This window comes from Eptesicus fuscus, chromosome 2, assembly GCF_027574615.1.
Source record: "Eptesicus fuscus isolate TK198812 chromosome 2, DD_ASM_mEF_20220401, whole genome shotgun sequence".
In the NCBI taxonomy this organism is placed as follows: domain Eukaryota; kingdom Metazoa; phylum Chordata; class Mammalia; order Chiroptera; family Vespertilionidae; genus Eptesicus; species Eptesicus fuscus.
Genome location: NC_072474.1, coordinates 106719461 through 106735358, shown reverse-complemented (window position 1 = coordinate 106735358; position 15898 = coordinate 106719461). Strand labels below are relative to the sequence as shown.

The window sequence follows — 15898 nt, the reverse complement described above, 5'->3', positions numbered from 1 at the left end:
ACTAGATTTGGGCTTTCTTTAAACTGTGTGAGCCTTGCTTTATCCGGTATAACTCCAAATCTTCAACCTGTTGTGCCTAAATTATTATAGTTAAAATGTCCATGCTGAGATGAAAAGAAATGTATTTCTCGTTGGTTTTTTTCTCAAGGACGGAAACTTGAAGGTAAGTCCAGGAGGTGCTACACTTTAATCCTACGACTATTTGATCAAACAGATTATTGAATGCCAACAAGATAAACTGCCTTCGGGTAGATGCTTTCCAGGACCTGCACAACCTGAACCTTCTCTCCTTGTACGACAACAAGCTCCAGACCATCGCCAAGGGGACCTTCTCGCCTCTCCGGGCCATTCAGACCATGTATGTACATGCGGTTTGGATCATATTTGATGACCGCTGTTTTCACTCTAAACTGGGGAGCTGAGTTCCTTGCAAGTCATGCATAAAGGTGTTCTGTGTGTGTTTCCGAAAGGCATTTGGCCCAAAACCCCTTTATTTGTGACTGCCATCTCAAGTGGCTCGCGGATTATCTCCACACCAACCCGATCGAGACCAGTGGTGCCCGCTGCACCAGCCCCCGGCGTCTGGCAAACAAAAGAATCGGACAGATCAAAAGCAAGAAATTCCGTTGTTCAGGTAATTTCTGGCCTCATGTGGCATCCCCCCTGTGTCACCAACTACAGTGGTTACGGGACACCTAGAGACAGTTGGCCTTTGGCTGAATTACCAAATGTTGTAGAACCATATATCTTTGTTTTTTATACCTATAGAAAAGAATAAAGAGAACCGTAAACACAATTCAGGTAGCCCTCCTATGTGTACCATTTTTTAACACTAGATGAAGCAGAAGAAACAGGCTGCTGGCCAAGAGAAAAAGATGCATGGCTACTTCATACTGTATTCCCAGGGTCCGTACTGAACAGGGGCCTCTCAGTTAACTCTCAGTGCCTTTGAAGCCTGTTAAGTCTCATGTTTGTTGTAGTATTCTCCATCGAGGAACCCCAGGTAATTAATCATGTTTTCATTGCTTCAGGAAATGAACTGAGACTTGGTCACATGATTTGCTCAGGCTCAGAAGTAGGGGGAAATCTCCTGATCCCTTACTGGATACTGCCTTCTCATTTTGCATTCTCTTATTTTGAATAGGACTGTAAGGATACATTTTTTTCCCCAAAAAGCAACCTTTTAACATGTTAGGAATATTACATTTATTGATAGAAAGCTAACTCTAGATGCATTGTATTAATATTAAATAGAAAGCTTACTGCATTGAAACTTACTATTTGCTTTGGTCTAATCTTTTCTATTTTCTTATGATAAAACTAGAGGCCCGGTGCACAAATTCGTGCACAGGTGGGTCCAGCCGGCCCGCCCCGATTGGGGCCAATCAGGCCGGGCCAGCCAGGGGGGAAGGGACGTGGGAGGTTGGCGGGCTGAAACCTTCCCCCCTCCCTCAGTCGAACTCCCGGTCGAGGGTACAATTTGCATATTAGCCTTTTATTGTATAGGATACATTCTGTATGTTTTGAGTAGTATGCTACCCTACCACTCCAGGCATAGTTCACATCCGGCAAGTTAATTCATACTAAAAAGCTAATATCCAGACAAAGCTGGTTGTTGCCCATGGTTCTAGATGTGTTTACTACTCACTGTACATTGTTATACTTCAGCCCCTGCTGAAAATGTACATTTTCACCTAATTACCTGTAGTAACTTTAGTCCATTCTTAATCTAATATAACTCATATCTCTGCTTGCTGACATTCAGGTACGTCTTCTATTTTTTGTCTCTTTTCTTTTTTTTTTTTTTATTTAGCTAAAGAGCAGTATTTCATTCCAGGTAGGTTTTGCTCGGTAGTAGGACTAACTACAGACACCCTTTCCTCACCTTAAAAAATACAGCTTCTAAACCTTTGATATGCATGCTTTTGGAAGTACAGTGGGTGCTGTGTAGCTAGATGTACTCTGCATAGATCACTTGTAGCTGTTTCCCGAACACCTGACCTTTGCATGCAGCGTCTGATGTTAAATATAGATACTATTAAGCACCCACCTTTTTTCTCCCTCTCTCTCACGTTGGCACATTACCTAAAATTTCTCACAGTAGCTAAAATGTTTGAACCTATGGCATTCTACTTAAGCCATTTTCTCTCCTTACGTTGTATATTTGATCTTTCAACCTGTTTTTAAAATGGAGCTTGTTGAGCTGGTTTTAAAGACAGAAACTCCCTGTTGTCAAAGAGCTAGTTCCACAGGAAATCAGCTACCAACACACGGAATTGTGGTTTTCAGTCATGGGACTTGCCTTTTTATGGTTCTTATACTAGAAAACTGTTACTTTTTGCCTGGCTTTGCTTACTGTTGCTTCACTTTTTTTATGCAAAAACAGCAGCTTCCTGCTGACTGAAATGCACTTGCACTTTCTCTGTGACTTCACATCCTTGCACACCTGGGGTCACAGTTTAACTCCGCAAAAGCAACATTGACAGCATCCTGAAAGCATGGAAGTTCATGGGCGCTGAGTGCCTTGAATAATTTAGGCTGATGAATGAATGATGAAATGTGCTTAGAAAAGTAATTGAAATGTTTTACCACTACAATCCTAACAAGATCAAGGCTGAGGATTCCAGAACTAGCTCTTTGAAATATGTTCTTATTTTTTTCCTTGCCTGCCAATTGCATAAAATGCCTCCTGACTTGTTTTTTTTTAAATGCTTATATTAAAAAATATATGTTAAGTAGTGATTGATTGGCCACATTTCCCATGTCCTGGGTATATTCTAGACTGTAATGTATTTTAACATCTATAAATAAAAATATATTATGTAGTGTTAATGTGCAAATCCATATATTTTTTTTAAAGAATTCTGGGTTTGATCTCTCTTTTAAGGAGATAGGTATTGCTTGCCATTTTTGAATTATGATTTGAATAATGTTATGCATTTAACAGATTTTGTTTTATTATTTTGAGCTTGAATGGTCAATAATATTTTATATATTACACTGGCTGTATAAAAAGTAACATGTTGAACAGAGGTTAATTGGCTTTCACTGGCAATCTTTAAAATTCATTATTTTTACCTAATTTTTAAGTAGAAAGACATCTGAAAGCTATTACTTTCCCAGAAAAAGTTATATTCTAAACACCTATGGGATAAAACATTTACTTAAATCCCCAAATTATAGTGGTTAATATCATTGTTGCCAAATTATTTAATCTATTATATATTTTTTAATCTATTATATTTTAATATACTTCATTACTTACTATTACACTAAATATATTTTAAATATTTATTTTATTACATAATATGTTATTTTAACCCTGGCATATGCCCTTGACCAGAATCAAGCCTGGGACCCTTCAGTCCTCAGGCCAACACTATCCACTGAGCCAAACCAGTGAGGGTTATTCTAAATATAATTCATTAAGAATTTAGAAATTAATACTTCATTTCAGCAAATAAAGAATAAAAGTCAGGCTGTTTCATTAAATTCTGATACATTTTTTGCCCTTAATTGACAGCAGCCAAAATAGGTTTTGGAAAATACTTTCTCTATCAGATATCACAACTTAATTGTCAATATCTGATCATTTAATTTGCATTATTTAAAATAATATTTATAGAATTTAGCACTCAGAAGAATACTTTTTCCAAGCTTTTCATTGAAATTTGAACCATAAAATAAGAACCACTGTTATTGTATTGAAGGTGGATTATTTTTAATGTAAGATACCTATTGTACCTTTATTTAGACTTTGTTCCCAGTGTTTTCTGATTTTAATTTTAAAACAAAAGCTTCAACCACAGTACAACAGATTTTCAATAAATGTCATGGCATTAATTTCCAAATGTAATGAAACTATTATATTCAGCTTTGAAAACTTTTATCTGATTTCCTTTTAACTGAATGACATTATTTATAAATTGGAAAGGTCATTCAAAAGCATGGAAGCCACGACCTAAGGATTAATGCAGACGTGCTCATGATAGTCCTTGAAGCTCTCCATGATTCATTTCTCACTTAATTTCACATGTTTACTTGCCTACCACTGTTCTGTCTGGCATTTCTAGATATTATCCTGATAACTCAAAAGAAAATCTATCTTGCAGAGAATTCATCTTTTCAAGAAATTGACAAGGGCTTAATTTGTGCTATGCATCTTGGATGCCATTGCTTTTCCTGCAAGATCCCTTTGCTTCAAAAAATTGTTAGAAACGTTTACAAAGCACGTGCCATTCCCCGATCATTGCCACAGTAAGAAAAGAAGAAAGAGACCTTAGTTAGTTGTATATATGTTCCTATTAATCTTAACAGGGATTACTGTCTTTCTTTCCTTCTTGGTGATTTTTAATTTTGCAGGAGTTCACCATTTGGGCTGTAAGTAAAAGTGTCTGATCTGAAACATACTATCCTCCCTTTTCAATCCTGATGTACCTTCTAGTCTCGGTCTTTTGTGCCCTTTTTCCCCCCGCCAAGAAGAAACCACAGATCTTTTGAGCTTCTCTGTTGTCCTTGTAGCTCACGTCCCACTTCTTCCTGGATGTTGATCCCGAAAGCTGTTGATTCCGTTCTGCAACTCTGAGGGATGGGGGAGGCAGCCTTCTGTGTAGCCCCTTTGTGTTTCCAGGAACCCTCGGTAGTAAGGCTCTCACTACAGTCATAGACCTTCTGTGGGAAGAATGCATGTCATGTACACCGTACAACATCTCCAGAACGTCTGTAGCTTCTCTCCTGCTTCCCTTCATCTTTCCTCTCCGTCTTACCCCTGGCCTAGTGGATGGTGTAGTGATGATGTAGCGAGATTTTCTGTTGTGCTTGATCTAACCATGTGGTTGCCAGGTATGAGTAAAACATGGTTCCGTCAAGCACCATGGAACGTCACGCAGCTTTCTACAGCATGGCAAGCTGCTGAGGCTTAAATCAGGATTGACTGGTCTCTCTTGATAAAATCAAAATGCAAAAAAACAAACAAAAAAAAAGAGGGCCTTGGAGGCATTTCTGAAGAGTATGTGAGAGGGAGAGAATAATAAAAGACCATAGAAAAATTAAAAACCTGAGTACATCTATTTGCCTGGAAAGCCCTAATTTTAAAATGCTATATAGGGAGATGTGGATGACTGGATACAGTTTAAATTCTTGACTCTGAGAAAAAAAACAATATGTTTAACAATGAATAGCCATTGTGTGCTTAGCTGTCAAATAGGCTAGAATGGCTCAGAACCGGATCAGCAGACAGTACCGCTGTGAAAAGCTCATCTCTATTAATGTTTTCCTGTCCTGTGAATCTAGTTACTCTTTTTTTCCAGCAAATTCCAAGCCCTTGTTTTAACCCTCTCCTGACATCCATTGACCAAATTCCTCCAAGTTGTCTCCCTGCTGCATAATCTATAGTTATCTTCCTCTTTTCCTCCTACAAATTAACAAGCATTCTGACCTTTAGACTCAGTCTCTCTTTTATTTTATTTTTCTTGGCTTGACTCCTCGATAGGTACAGAAGATTATCGATCAAAATTAAGTGGGGACTGCTTTGCAGACTTGGCTTGCCCTGAAAAGTGCCGCTGCGAAGGGACCACGGTCGATTGCTCCAATCAAAAGCTCACCAAAATCCCAGACCACATTCCCCAGTATACTGCGGAACTGTAAGTCCCTGCCTCTCCCCGCAGAATCCCAGACCACGCTCCAAGTACACATTCCCAGTACACATTACCCTGGACACATTCTCCAGTACACATTCCCAGGACACATTACCCAGGACACATTCTCCAGGACACTGCAGAACTGTAAGTCCCTTTACTACAGAATCTAGGTTGGAATGGAGGAAACAAAAGCATCAAAATAGTGGGATGTTTGTCTTTCCCTTTTATTCTCAATAATTACATTCATCTTTGTTAATACACATTTGCATAACTATTAATCCTCATCTGAGGATATGTTTATTGATTTTTGGCCCAAGATATAATTACAGAAATTAACTTACCTCCCAAAAATCCAGCTAGTACCTAGTAATACTACTAATAATAGCATTCACTTGATATTTAATTCTTAAGCATTATTGATGCCCACACCCATTTCTAAACAATGCATAGATGTTTTGCATATTTAGTCTTTACAGCAACCATATAAAGTAGTTTGAGAATCACCATTTTGACTGTTCATTATGAATTATAAAAGATAGTCTTTTTTTATCTGTTTTATTATCTCACTGACTCATGGCTGGAAGGATTCGGTGATTATGAGGTATTAAAACACACAGGGTAGCATAGCAGGAAAAGCTGAAAAGACAGAGTGTGATCAGATTTATATTTATCACCCTAACAAAGGGCCTGGCACGTGCTTGCTACTAAAATATGTTCGTGAATCATTTATAGGTACTACGCCGTGGAGGTTTTGCCTTTACTGACTTTTCTAAGTGAGACGTTTGATGTTAGTGTTCTAAAAAATCCAAGAGAAGCCTGGTGAAATCTCATCATTTTCTGCACATCGTAGCCATGTTTATATGTAGCACCATCTGCTATCTGTCATTATCCACTTTGCATAGTTGCTTGTCTTTCTGTGCATGCATAATCCTTTTGTCTTCAACAAGATTACGGCCCCTCAATGGCAGGGATTGTGTTTTATAGTTGATCTCCCACTGTGTCTATACTCGTGCCTGTTACTTAATGAATTTTGAGCAATTGGAATAATTAAAAATAATGTAACGCTTTCAGAGAGATGACAGAAACTAGCTCCCTGTGATGATAGTGGTGCTTTTGAATTCCTGGTAGTTCATTAAGCTATTTCGGAGCTCTGGGACTTCTAGAAAGGCATGGAGACCTTGCAGCCAAAGCCCTGAACTCTATTTTTACAGTCATGTTGGGAGCTATGCTTATTGCCAATAATACTACAAACAGTAAATCCAAATCCCATCTTCCAGCATGAGAATACATTAAGGAGGCTTACTTATCAATCAAGAATTGTATTAGAAACAGCATCTAATTGTTTATTTTCCAGCAGGAGCCATGTGTATCTTAAGAAATTAAGATATTTTTTTTAAATTATACATTTAAAAATTAGTACCTGGAAGAAAATATTTGCAAACCATATATACTATGATAAAAGACTTCTATTCAGAATGAATAAGGAATTCTTACAACTTAACCATAAATTTAAGAAATAAAAATGTATATTATCCAATTAAAAAGTAGTCAATTACTTGTATGGACATTTCTCCAAAGAAGATATACAAATGGCTAATAAACACATGAAAAAATGCTCAGTGTCAGTAGGCATTAGGGAAATACAAATCAAAACCACAAAGAGGTAACACTTCACACCCACTAGAATGGCCATTAAAACAAACACAAAAAAATAACAATAATTAGTGAGAGAAATAGGTCCCCTCATACATTGCTGCTAGGACTGTAAAATAATGCAGGCCCTTTGGAAAAAAAGTTTGGCTATTTCTCAGTTAAACCTCAATTTCCCATGTGACCCAGCAATTTCACACAGATGTAAGAACTGAAAATATATATCCAAAGAAAAACTTGTGCACTGATGTTCAGAGCAGCATTATGTATAACTAGAGGCCTGGTGCATGAAAATTCATGTACTGGGGGGGGGGTCCCTCAGCCCGACCTGCCCCCTCTCACAGTCCGGGAGCCCTCAGGGGCAGGAGGCGACCTGGAGATCAGGGGAAGGAGACGCCCCATCACACCTCTGCTGCTGCCACTGCCAGCAGCGCAAAGCCTCAGCCAGCCCTGGTTACCTGAGCCTGGGCAGCTGGACAGCCACCATCCAAGGCTTGCCTGCACCTCGGGCCGGCCCTGGGTGGCTGGGGTCTGAGGGGATTAGGGGGCTCCCTAGGCAGGCGTGCAGCAAGGCCGGGCCCGCTGCCCTGGCAGGACTGAGGGGACTGGGTGCTGCCATCTTTGAGGGTGTGGCAGTCAATTAGCATATTCCCTCCTTATTAGCTGTGGTCATTGCCATCTTTATTAGATAGGATAATCTAAAAGTGGAAGCAATCCAAGTCTTCATTCACTGATAAATGAATAAACTTAATGTGGTATGTCCATACAATAGAGGAGTATTTGGCCATAAAAAGGAATGAAGTATTTATAAATGTTAAACTTGGACGAACCTTGTAAACATTATTCAAAGTAAAAAACAAAACAAAACACACACACACACACACACACACACACACACAGAGGGCCACATTTAGTATGATTCCATTTATATGGAATGACCAGAATGGGAAAATCCATGGAAACAGAAAGTAAATTAGTGGTGGCAAAAAACTGAGGTAGCATGGGAACAAATTGAGGGTGACTACTAATGGGTATGGGATTTCGTTTTTGGGTGATGAATATATTCTGGAATTCAGTAGCAAAAATGGTGTCACAATTTTGTGAATACACTAAACACCACTGAATTATATACTTCAAAAGGGTGAACTTCATGGCATATACATTGTATAACACTAAAGCCTTTAAATAAAATAAAATAAATTATGGAGCAAGTGATTAGGAAAAAATGATCTAAAATGCTTTCTTAGAGAGGGGACAGTAAAAATAAAGCTTGTGATATGAGAGTTTAATCTGATTTTCAATTATTGGCTTTCTCTGCTATGTGCTTCTTATATATTTTATCTTGGTCATTAAAATTTAAGTGAAATGGGGGGAAAATTCAGTATAGTTGGCCTTGCATAGTCTTGGGTTCTACATCTGCAAATTTAAACAACCTAAGATCGAAAATATTTTTTAAAAGTTACTTTGCTGCTGACATGTCCTACTCCCACATAGTTAGGCCTACAGTGGTGGCCTGTTCTGAAGGTGAAGCATCTACAGGCATATTTCCTTGTTATTATTCTCTAAACAATACAACATAACAGCTACTTATGTAGTGTTCGCATTATATAAGGTATTATAAGTAATCTAGAGGTGATTTCACGAAATCAGGAAGATACGTGTAAGTTATATGCAAATACTTCATCATTTTATATAAGGGACTTGAGCACTGGTGGATTTTGGTATGTGTGGGGGTCCTGGAACCAATCCTCCATGGACATTGAGGGCATGAGGGCATTTCCCACAGATCTTCTGTGATATGTGTCCTATAGCTTGCTTCAGGATCATCATTAAATAATGGTATCCCTCTGTATTAGAAATAAAATGCAATCCCTTCCTGACCTTTAGTGTTGAAACGTTGTTCTTTCTCTTTCCCTAGGCGTCTCAATAATAATGAATTCACCGTGTTAGAAGCTACAGGAATCTTCAAGAAACTTCCTCAGTTACGTAAAATGTAAGCCGTGCATTAGCCATCGTTGTGAATTTCTGTTGAGTTTTGTGGTGTTTTCCCCACCCCTTGGCAGTTTTATTTCGATTTCTTTGGAAATTGGAAAATATAAAAAATCCAGAGAAATGTTCCTATAATGACTACCTGTGGCATAAATCGAGGGTAATCTCTGAGAGGAACCAGAGTAATTGGCATTTTTCTCTATATTCCAATGATGCCAGCTCCATTTCCCTAGCAGAGCAGTGGCGTCTTTCTGTAGCTCAGACAGCTGGTCTGCTGTGGGCCCACAGCAGGAATCCAGCATCTAAGCACATGCGGGGGGGGGCAGTCATGTGTTGTAACTTCCTGTGCTATTCCCCAAACCGTGCTGTTATTTCTCTTTCAGCACTTCCACGTCAACTATTTGACTTTTTGCTTCATTAAACTTTCATTAGGAGATAGTCAAAATTAATAATTGCTAAACTGGCTTGATAGCTCATCTGTGTGACTACATATCTACAACTCATATTTCAAAATAATTTTCTCAGCTCAGCAGTTTCAGCAACATTCAAAACAGTACTCCACCCCCCCTGAGAACGGGGGGAGGGAGCCTCCTCATATGAGAGAGGGAAGGAGCATTCTTCCGTGATACCCATGCTTTTATATACGTAACCGGCCCACGGTCACATAGACTGTAAGAGGCAGGGAGGACTAAAACTGCTTTTGTGTGCTAGACCCCCGTGTTATATACTGCCCCCCAAAGAGTTTCTACTTGCTTAGTTTTCCTCCTTTCTCTCTGACATGAACTGCTCTTTTTTTTGTTGTTGTTTAGCTATAAGGTTCCCTAATATACAATGTATATTTATTGAGAAGCTCCTATGGGCAATGTTCTGAGAGGCATAAAATGATACGTAAAAATGACCCTTGTTCTGTGGACATTCCTGGTCTTGGAATGAGCAGTGAGAAAGAGAAAAAGGGAACGTATAGAAAGGTGTTGCCTCAACTGGACAACAGGCAAACACATTGTAGTCTCTCATATCACACCAAATTCTGACAGTGAAGTTGGTTGTTTTGACTCATTTTTACATGAGAAGTTTCACTGGGAACAAACTTATATTTGGATATATCTCTGACACTATCTAAATGCTGGCATATTTTAGTCCGTCCTCCTTTTTACTCAGTTGCCTTCTTTTAGTCGTTAATTCATTCAACAGGGGCATTTCTTTGAAAAGTTCCTTACTAAGTTTTGTGGCAAACAAAGGTTTATTCAACTCAATACCTGACCTCAAGAATTGTAGACTCCTAGAGACCCATTCAGATCATGTTGACAATGACCAGGCTGGTATTTTTCACCATAAACATTACCCCTCAGAAGTGTTATGGCTTTGACTTGGTGGAATCCCGAAGCGGTGTCCCTTCAGAGCCCTGGGCAGGGCAGAGATTGGAGATGGTGGGAGACTGTTCAGTAGGAGAAAATGATCAAACATGTCTCAGTGCCCTCATTGTGAGAAAGAGATCGTGTAAAACCTGTGTTTCAACGCTTTTTATTTAGAAACTTTAGCAACAATAAGATTACAGACATTGAAGAGGGAGCTTTCGAAGGAGCATCTGGAGTAAATGAAATACTTCTCACGAGTAATCGTTTGGAAAATGTGCAGCATAAAATGTTCAAGGGATTGGAAAGCCTCAAAACATTGTAAGTATTCTCATCGCATTGCGATTCTTCTGCAGGATTAGACTTCATGGTCATTACAATCCTGGGAGGGGATGGAGATTCCATTCTTCCTTGTCGCCCCAGCTATCTCTCTCCTCTCTTTCTCTCTCTCTCTCTCTCTCTCTCTCTCTCTCTCTCTCGGTCTCTCTCTCTCACGTTTGTGGAGGCAGATTGTTTCTCTAATACCCTGACTTCAGCATGTTGCTAGCAAAAGGGTCTCTCCTGGCTGCGATTCCACAACAAGAAGGCCTTTGCTCCACTCCTTGTGGAGTTTGGCTCCTCTGGTCAGCCTCAGAACAAGGGTTCTTCTTCCTTTTCCTCAAACACCTCCTTCTAAGACGCTGTCTTGGACCCAGGCCCCTGGCTTCAGCATCTGCTCCAGCCCCCTGGCAGAATATCATTTTACCTGGGGAACACCCGTGGCTGCCCTGCAAGGTCTTAGTGCAAAAAGACACTGACTGGTGTTGGAACTTTTACTACCAATTTCAGAGCAAACACGCCAAGAGTTACGTGTACTTACTTGCCCCGGGGTTGTGAGCTTGGGGAAAAGAAATGCTGTATGTTTCTAAAAGGTTGCTGGCCAACAAGGATGGAATTGGATTGATTCCTAAGGACAACACTCTGAGTTACTTGAACTTCTACAGAGCACGTGTATACTTTTTATTATCTCCAAAGTATATAATTATGTTTGACAAAAGTGGTGGCCTGAACATTGGGAGAGACACAAAGCAAACTCTGAAGACAGCAGGAAACTCTTTGTCACCAAGCTGCAGCCCTTGGCAATAGCAGTGGAGAGAGGCCCCAACTCCACTGTCTCCCCTAAACCCTCTCCTCTCCCACAGCCCTAGAGCCACAACCAGGGTCCTGAGCGCGTGGAAGTCCAGGACCTGCTCTTTATCACAGGCAGAGAGCTTCCCTCCAGTCAGTGGGGATGTTACTAGCATCCCAGCTTCAAATCCTGCTGAACAGCCTCTGCCCAGGGAGGTAGAATGGTGTTCCTTGAGGAACAGCCTGGAATCTAACCATCCGCAGAACCCAGCTGCCACCTGCTGACCCCTCTCGTGGGTAACTTGGAGCCCCTTCAAGATGTTATGCAAATATTCAAATATTGCTTCAGCCTTTTATGACAGAGATAATGAGTGTGTAGAAGAAGGCAGAAAAGTTATACCACGGGTGGCTGCATCTACTCCTCCCCCGCTCCCCACCCAAAAGCTGTCGCAGGTAACTCAGCAAAACCCAGATCCTGCAAAAAGCAGAATTCTTCCTTCTGAGACAGTAGTCGAGGGACTCCTTGTCATTGGAACCTTCTCCTTGAACGGGCAGCAGGAGGGGCAGGAACTGTACCTCCATCTGTATTGGTCTGTCCTGGGCTGCCTTCATGAGAAACCATACCAGATGACTTAAACAACAGGAATTTGTTTTCTCACAGTTCTGGAAGTCCAAGGTCAAGGTGCTGAGAGGGTTGGTTTCTGGCCAGGGCTCTTTTGTTGGCTTTTAGATGGCCATCTTTTCACTGTGTTTTTATCAACCTTTCCTCTGTGTCCCTTTCTCTTACAAGGACACCAGTCCCATCCTATTAGGGCCCCACTTGTAAGATCTCATTTAACCTTATCTACCTCCCTAGAAGCCCTATTTCCAATGCAATCACATTGGGTATCAGGGCTTCAACATATGAATTTTAGAGGAACACAGCTCTGTTCCTAACACCACAGCAAAGACCTTATCAAAACATTTCTTCTGACTAGTTTCATTCCCAGGATTCATCTTTCTCCTTCATTATGTTTCTAGCCCTGCTTTTGTGCCTCTTAAGGTTTGGCACCTCAGCCAGACATCCACCTGGCTCACTACTTGATCCCACTGTATCACAATGAACATAATGGGGCATTCGGAGCCAAGCTCGGGGTAGTCACAGGCCTCAAGCAGGTTTATCTGGACCTTATATTCTGCTCAGTGGTAACTTTCAGCTTGGAGTTATAAAGACTTTTGCAAGACACTCCTATTGCCCCCCGAGTTCTTCACCCTCCTGTACTACTAAACCTCTTAGCAGTCCCTGTCCATATTTCAGTGAGTCTTGGTTTGAATCCCCGTTCGCAGGTGAAATGAGAAGGGATTTTTGTAGTGACAGAAAGCAAAGCTTTCTTCAACTCCTTCCAAGCATTCCTCACTCCAACAAGATCGAGACCAAGTGCTCTTTATTCTTTACGGTGAAGGGTAGTGCTGATAGAAATACCTTCTGTTGTGCCTTTGGGCCATAGCGTAAAATGATGTCTTCATGAAGGCGTCATCCTTTCTTCTTACCCATGACTTGGCAGGATGCGGAAGTGGATGTTTCTTATTTATTCTAGGATATTCTAGGATTTTAAAGGAACACTTTGGTGTTCATTTGTTCAGCCTCTTTTTTTTTTTTTCTTCCTGCAACCTTCAGAGTCATCAACTCACATTTAGAAAAATTAAGGAAAAAAATGAACTTTTCAGCATTTCTGAGTAAGACTTATGGCAACGATTCATTTTGATGTAGGGATTTTAGAAACCTTCTGTAATTTTTCTAAGCCCCACAAATAATCAGTTTAGAAAAAAAAAAATCAAGAACAGAGCCAAAACTTGAGCACAGTGTTAATTCTGTTAATGGCAATGACAAAAAAAAAATGGTCAGAATTGTTTAAAGAGAAGACCCATTTCAATTTCACTGTGAACAACTGGGATCTTTATTGCTTCTTTTAAGTTCTGGCCTTAAAACAATGAAACAGTTTTCATAATTAAAATTATGTGTGCAAGCTCTGTGGATGTTCAGTCAAGTTTGACTCCCCCCCCCCCCCCCCCGCCCCGGCTGATGTTGACATTGACTTGGCCTGTGAATCCTTGAGATGCCCTTAGTCCTTCGTCTGCTGTGGTTATTGATTCTGTTCTGCCTCCTTTCTGTTCAACCTTCAATGCAGTACTGCAGTGAATACACAGCCTTAGGGGCTTAGAGAGCTGGAGGTGCCTGAGGACGTTATGTCATCAGGCAAACAAAATTATGACATCCAGGGACGCATCCTACCCTCATCAGGTGGGGCTGGAAATCCACACCGAGGCTCACCTTGCTTTTTGTAACTGAGTGTAATCATTGTTTTATTTTTGCACAAGGCTCTCAGGACATAGCCACAGAGATTCCTAATGACTAGAGAACATTTAGGAAACAGCCCTGACTGCTACAGATTTGCAAAGAGGGGTTCTCTTGGTCCTCAAAGAGGCAAAAGTGATTGCCTGATGCTTTGTCTCCATAACAATGTTCTCTTTTCCCCCCTCAGGATGTTGAGAAGTAATCGCATCAGCTGTGTGGGGAATGACAGCTTCATAGGGCTGAGTTCTGTGCGGCTGCTTTCCTTATATGATAATCAAATTACTACGATTGCGCCAGGGGCCTTTGACACTCTCCATTCCTTATCTACTCTGTGAGTATGAAAAATAGTCTTCATTTGTGTATTAGTTGGGCCTCTGTGTTACATTTATTACTTTCATTGATAGCACTTTAATGCACTGTTAGGCATTTCATAAAAATGTGATCAAGGATTAAGTGGTGGTGTTGTTTTTAAGACAAATTTCTTCAAGTTAAACTTACTTTAACTTCCTCTAAAAAGATTACATACTATCTTATATGAAAATATAACCAAGATCATAGTATTGTTTAATCAGTTTTTTTTTTTATAATAACGTGCTGTGGCTTCATTTAGAAATTTTAATTTTATTATAACTTGACTGTGCTGCAAGCAAAGGAAATGTTGTAGATTTCCCCGAGTGTTCCTGCACGGGCATCTCTTCAGTATAAGTATCATCCAAACAGAGTTGATAGGGTCATTTCCACCACCTGATGCTCAAGGGCCATTCACAGTCACAGGGGCTGCATCGGGGTGACCTGACCAGCAAGAAGGGCTGTTCACTAGAGGAAATTAACTGTGACATTAGGAAAATATTAAAGAAATCAGGTGAGCTTTTCCAGAAGGATATTTTGTGTACATTAGGTCTAGTCACAGAACTCAGAAAGTGTCAAACACACAGACACACACACACACACACAGACACACACACACACACACACACACACACACACACCCCTCTCTCCAAACAATGCATTGCAGGCATATTGCATATCAGCATATAAGAAGCAGTGTTTGAAAATATAAATCTGACAAATCAAATCAGGTTTCCCAGGAATGGTGACATACTAGTCTAACTCTGAAGGTAGTTAGAAAGAACGAAAAAAGAAGGGGGGGAAAAAGCATGTTCAACATAGCTCAAGTCACTGGAGATATAATTTGAGGAAAGCATCCCTCCATCAGGAAAGTACTTAATCCCCTTCCCACATAAAATGTGACATTTTACATGGGTGACTAATTTGTGCATATTAAACATGGCATGTTTATAAATAATGGGATCGTCAATAGGTTTGTGCTGAAGTGGTGAGATGCCAAAAGTGCAGAGATTTGTAGAAGGGAATTCATTTTTATAACTGGCATTTAATCAACTCAGCTGTCAGCTTCGATGGGAAACCTATTCTCTTGAGAAAATAAGAAATGGAAATCTTGAAATGACAAATTAATGAAATAGCTGTTGTCAGGTTAAACTCAATAATATAAGGTAATCAGCCTTCATCTTTATATTAAGTTGCTGCATTATCAGGGCAGGGGAGTCTGACAGCAGCTCAGACCTCAGACAAGTTTAAATGATCTCTTAATGAGCTATCCCTCAGGATCCACTGCATAAGCCCTAAATTACTGCTTTCGCTTTATTTTTCACATGAAATTATTTGAAAGAATTCTGTATATGAAAGTCTTGTTCTTTTGTAAATTTTACACATAAATACTTTAGAAAAAAAAGTGCATCCCATATATTGTGATGGGGTATGAATCGGGGCCTGGAGGGGAATATGAAACATAAGGAACCATTTCA

The 15898-nt window shown here is 40.1% G+C and overlaps 1 protein-coding gene and 1 non-coding gene across 3 annotated transcripts in view; both read left to right on the top strand.

Moving 5' to 3' along the window:
- Nucleotides 1-15898, top strand: part of SLIT2 (slit guidance ligand 2) — a 343264-nt gene that overhangs the window by 244548 nt on the left and 82818 nt on the right. The window contains exons 13-19 of one of the 2 annotated variants that reach the window (XM_008140176.3): nucleotides 215-358; nucleotides 471-634; nucleotides 1814-1837; nucleotides 5492-5642; nucleotides 9208-9282; nucleotides 10808-10951; nucleotides 14260-14403. In XM_008140176.3, coding sequence (XP_008138398.2) covers nucleotides 215-358; nucleotides 471-634; nucleotides 1814-1837; nucleotides 5492-5642; nucleotides 9208-9282; nucleotides 10808-10951; nucleotides 14260-14403 — 846 coding nt within the window. The remainder of the gene's footprint in view (nucleotides 1-214; nucleotides 359-470; nucleotides 635-1813; nucleotides 1838-5491; nucleotides 5643-9207; nucleotides 9283-10807; nucleotides 10952-14259; nucleotides 14404-15898) is intronic. The other variant, XM_008140178.3, reaches the window with a different exon arrangement.
- Nucleotides 4803-4886, top strand: MIR218A (microRNA mir-218a). The gene has a single exon (NR_129105.2). It is a non-coding gene; the product is annotated as a microRNA mir-218a (primary transcript).